Here is a 4,330-nt window from a genome sequence, read left to right as displayed (position 1 = left end):
GCGCGGGGGGCAGCAGGGTCCCGGGCCCGCAAGGAGGGCGCTGAGAGGTGGCCTCTCCGCCCGGCACCCCAGACGGCCCCTGGAGGCCGCTGAGGCACGGCGTGCTGTGCTTCCTCACACTCCGCACCTTACCTTCGGGCGTCTTCGCCTGGTGGGCGGCAGGGAGGAGGCGGCTGCAGGCAGCAGCTAAGCCGGGCGCCGGGGCCCGAGCCTCCGCCGCCCGCCTCCGGGGCCCCCGCGAGCCCAGCCCCGAGAAAGCCCCACCCCCCCGCGGCCGCTCCCACTCCTGATTGGCTGGTCCGGCCGAGGGCGACCCGGCGGTCCCCCGGCCCGCGTCTCAGCTATAAAGGCGGCGGACACATGCCTGCGGCGGCGAAGCTCGGGCAGCAGCGGTGCTCGCCCGCTATCAGACCCCGCGGCGCCCCGGTTACTCCTTGCCCCCGAGCGCTCTGACTCCACCATGCCTCGGGGCTTCCTGGTAAAGCGAACAAAACGGACAGGTGGCTCGTACCGAGTGCGCCTAGCAGAGCGGGTCTTCCCCCTGCTGGGGCCCCAGGGGGCGCCGCCCTTCCCCGAGGAGGCTTCCAGTGCCCCTCAGCCCGGTGCGGAGAGGGCGGGACCCCCAACCCCGGAGGAGGAAGCGGCCCGCGAGCTGTCGGGGTCGTCCTGTAGGGCGGCTGGGGTGAGCCCAGCGGTGGGCGGGAGGGAAGGCGCGGAGTGGAGGGCGGATGGCCGGGAGGGTCCCGGGCCCAGCCCCAGCCCCACGAAGCCGGCGGGCGCGGAGCTGCGCCGGGCGTTCTTGGAGCGCTGCCTCAGCTCGCCAGTCTCCGCTGAGTCCTTCCCCGGGGGCACCGCCACCGTGGCCGCTTTCTCCTGCTCGGTGGCGCCAACAGCAGCACCGACCTCGCGGGAGCAGTTCCTGCTGCCGCTCCGGGCACCGTTCCCAGACCCCGCGCTCCATCCGGACCCCGCGCCTCTCTCGGCCTCCCTGCACGGCCTGAAGCGGGCCACCGGCGGCGAGCGCTGCGCCAAAGCACCTCCGGGCTGCACGTCTGGGCCCGCGGCCGCCGGAGTCAAGAAGCCAAAAGCCATGAGGAAGTTGAGCTTCACCGATGAAGTCACCACGTCCCCTGTGCTGGGCCTGAAGATCAAGGAGGAGGAGCCCGGAGCGCCGTCCCGGGGCCTGGGGGGCAGCCGCACGCCGCTGGGGGAGTTCATCTGCCAGCTATGCAAGGAGCAGTACGCAGACCCCTTCGCGCTGGCTCAGCACCGCTGCTCCCGCATCGTGCGCGTCGAGTACCGCTGTCCCGAGTGCGACAAGGTCTTCAGCTGCCCTGCGAACCTTGCCTCTCATCGCCGCTGGCACAAGCCGCGTCCCGCAGCGGCCAATGCCGCCACAGTCTCCTCAGCCGACGGGAAGCTGCCGCCTTCGTCGACCTCGTCCTCCCCGGATTCCGGGGCTGTTGCATCCTTCCTGGCGGAGGGGAAGGAGAACAACCGGGCAGAGAGAACTGCGGATCAGCACCCGCAGGCCGGGGACAGCTCCGGGACGGAGCAGCACCGGGACAGCGCCCCATCACAAGGCCTCCAGGTGTTGTCCCACCCCGATCCTTCGCTGCCTCAGGTCCCTTATACGGCGGGGGTGTTGGGGCGCCGGGTGCCTGAGCCGGGCGGGGTCAGTGCTGCCGGGGGACCCGAGATCTTCGTGTGCCCATATTGCCACAAAAAGTTCCGTCGCCAAGCCTATCTGCGCAAGCACCTGGCCACTCACGAGGCGGGCTCGGCCCGCGCGCTTGCCCCGGGCTTTGGCTCCGAGTGCGCCGCCCCACTCGCCTTCGCTTGCCCGCTGTGCGGGGCGCACTTCCCGTCGGCAGACATCAGGGACAAGCACCGGCTGTGGCATGCGGTCCGCGAGGAGCTGCTCCTGCCCGCTCTGGCCGGGGCGCCTCCCGAAGCACCGGGCCCAGGAGGGGCGTCCGACGGGAGTGCTCAGCAAATTTTCTCATGCAAGCACTGCCCGTCCACTTTTTTTAGCTCCCCAGGCCTGACCCGGCACATCAATAAGTGCCACCCCTCAGAAAGTCGCCAGGTACTGCTGCTGCAGATGCCATTGCGGCCGGGCTGTTGAGGGCGAAAGACGAAGAGGATTGAGGGTGGCCTTGGAGCAAACAGATCATGGGAATTTCTGTGGGGCTTTCTTCAACTTCCAAGTTTACCCTCTTTACTTCCTTTATTTTCTCTCCTAAAACTCCCAGTAGTCAATGTGCTGCCAGAGGAGCGGGCAGCGAAATGTAAAATCCCTCTCTAGAGCAGGTATGTATATGGTATAACCGTTCTCGGTCAAGAATGATCAGCTTTAAATCCCTTCTCACTTTCCCCACGAAAATAGGATTCCCCTGCTCCCACCAAACTCTGGAGACCCCAATGAATCCTGTATGACTTGTAATTCCTATGGAAAGTCGCAGTGAATGCGTGCATGTCTCTATCTACAAAGGATTCTAGCTACCAAAAGTGGTAGTTTTTTTTTTTTTTCTCTTCTTCCTCTTGTCATCGCAGGCGCCTGTGTAGTTTCTGTCTCAATAGGGTCAGATATCTTGCATTGTATATTCTGTGAATTAAAAGTTATGTGATTGGTGCCAAACTTACGTCGGGTGGGTGGGAAATACAAGACCTGTGTCTGTGGGCAGGAAATGTTAAGATGTTTGCGCGCTTTTGGGTGATATGAGAAATCTCCTTGTAAACTTTCCTTTTCTCAATTATTAAGTCCACTCTTAAGCTAGTGTTTGGAGGTGGGGAATAGCACCTCTTTACTGGAAGGAGTTGAGACACCCCCCAAATTCTCACCTCTAGCTCTCGTGTGCAGTATTCAGGAAGATACTTTAAACCTTTCTTTAAATAGCTTTTGGGAAACACAGAACTCATTTCCTGAAGTTTGACTGTTTTAGTAGGGTTTCATCCAAATTGTTTAACGCTTCTGTTGTAATCATAATGTGTATTATATACGACACTATGTTCAGCTTAAGGAAGATGTTAATACTTCTAATCCGCTATGGAAATGAATGGCAATTCATTCAATATTCAATATTTTCTTTTCAGCTGCAACCTGGTTTTGATTTTTTTTGTATTACCATACTTAGCATACATTCTGTACCTATGCCCGAATAGCCAGTTTGGGACACTGGCTGAATATTGCTTGACAGATAGCCCATATTTGTAAGATGCTTACCACCAAATAAATGTACATAGCTGGTGCTTTGTTGTGTTCTGTGTTTGTCTTAAGAATCCCATTGAACACAGCCTATTTTTAAAAGCCTCACTTCTTATCTCCCCAAAGCCAGTATCCTGCTTTATAATCTTAGTGACCCATTTAGACAGAATACAGACAGGAGAAATTATACTTTGTAAATGAATGTAATGGTGCAGAAATAAAATGGGAAAATTTCCTTATATAGTATATATACTATGAAGTATGGCTGCATAGACTGAGCTCCAAAAGGCAAAGAATATGTACTGTTCTTTAAATATTAAAGATACTTTACCACCCAAAAATGTCAACAGGAAATATATTTAAAATTTCTTCTTTTTCAAAAAGCTAGTGAATAGTTTATCTGAAGATGAATAAAACGTTAACTGTGCTAATCAACTTCGGTATTTTTAAGTTGGTATTTTCACTCCATTTTGTTACGTATCACCAAACCTTTAGCTGTTTATTTTTTTAAAAAATGAAAGCACTATAGAAATGTGTAAATAGTTACTTTATCTTTTCTGCAATTCTTCACCTTGGTTGTGGGAAACTGTCTATATTGTTTAATCTTTTTCCCAGGGACTGTCTCTATCCATGTTTATCCTTTATATAAGCTTTCACGGGACTTTTAAAGTTTATTTTCTACAGTTTCATAGGAATTTGTTTTTATTTATAAGGCAATCCAAAATTTAAGCGCACAGGAACTCTGAAAGCCTGCTATAGAAACTGTCTGTAAAAAGTTTTGTTCCTGAATGTATATTACCAAAAAAAAAAAAAAGTAAAATTTAACAAATCAAAGCATGAGGGTGAGATAAATTGATGCTTTAACCAAGTGCATTGGGGGAAGTTTCTGCGAGCTCTTATGAAGGTGAAAATTTTCCTGTAGTTTTAATGACTGTGGTAGGATCTCTGAGAAATAAGGTGGGGTATATCCTGAGAAGGGAATTAAAATTCATTTTTCATGGTGAGCTAAGATAACCTAGGTTTATGCTTTATATCTCTCCATTAATCATACAGCCCTGCTTAAGTCTGAAAAAACACAGAAGACAAAATACAGAAGACAAATCAACACTCATGGACACGAAA

At 53.4% G+C, this 4,330-nt stretch overlaps 1 protein-coding gene across 1 annotated transcript; it reads left to right on the top strand.

Annotated features, from left to right (window-relative positions):
* The first annotated feature begins 460 nt into the window (after window positions 1-460).
* INSM2 (INSM transcriptional repressor 2) lies at window positions 461-2,128 on the top strand. Its single transcript, XM_024762084.1, has one exon. The coding sequence runs from the start codon at window positions 461-463 to the stop codon at window positions 2,126-2,128; it is 1,668 nt and encodes a 555-aa protein (XP_024617852.1).
* Window positions 2,129-4,330: the final 2,202 nt, after the last annotated feature.

This window comes from Neophocaena asiaeorientalis, unplaced genomic scaffold (genome assembly GCF_003031525.2).
Source record: "Neophocaena asiaeorientalis asiaeorientalis breed wild unplaced genomic scaffold, Neophocaena_asiaeorientalis_V1.1 scaffold190, whole genome shotgun sequence".
NCBI classification, from domain to species: Eukaryota; Metazoa; Chordata; class Mammalia; order Artiodactyla; family Phocoenidae; genus Neophocaena; species Neophocaena asiaeorientalis.
This window is presented reverse-complemented; position numbering and strand designations above follow the sequence as displayed.

Coding starts and splice junctions, on each gene's coding strand:
- INSM2 (XM_024762084.1), top strand. CDS start 461: ATGCCTCGGGGCTTCCTGGTAAAGCGAACAAAACGGACAGGTGGCTCG.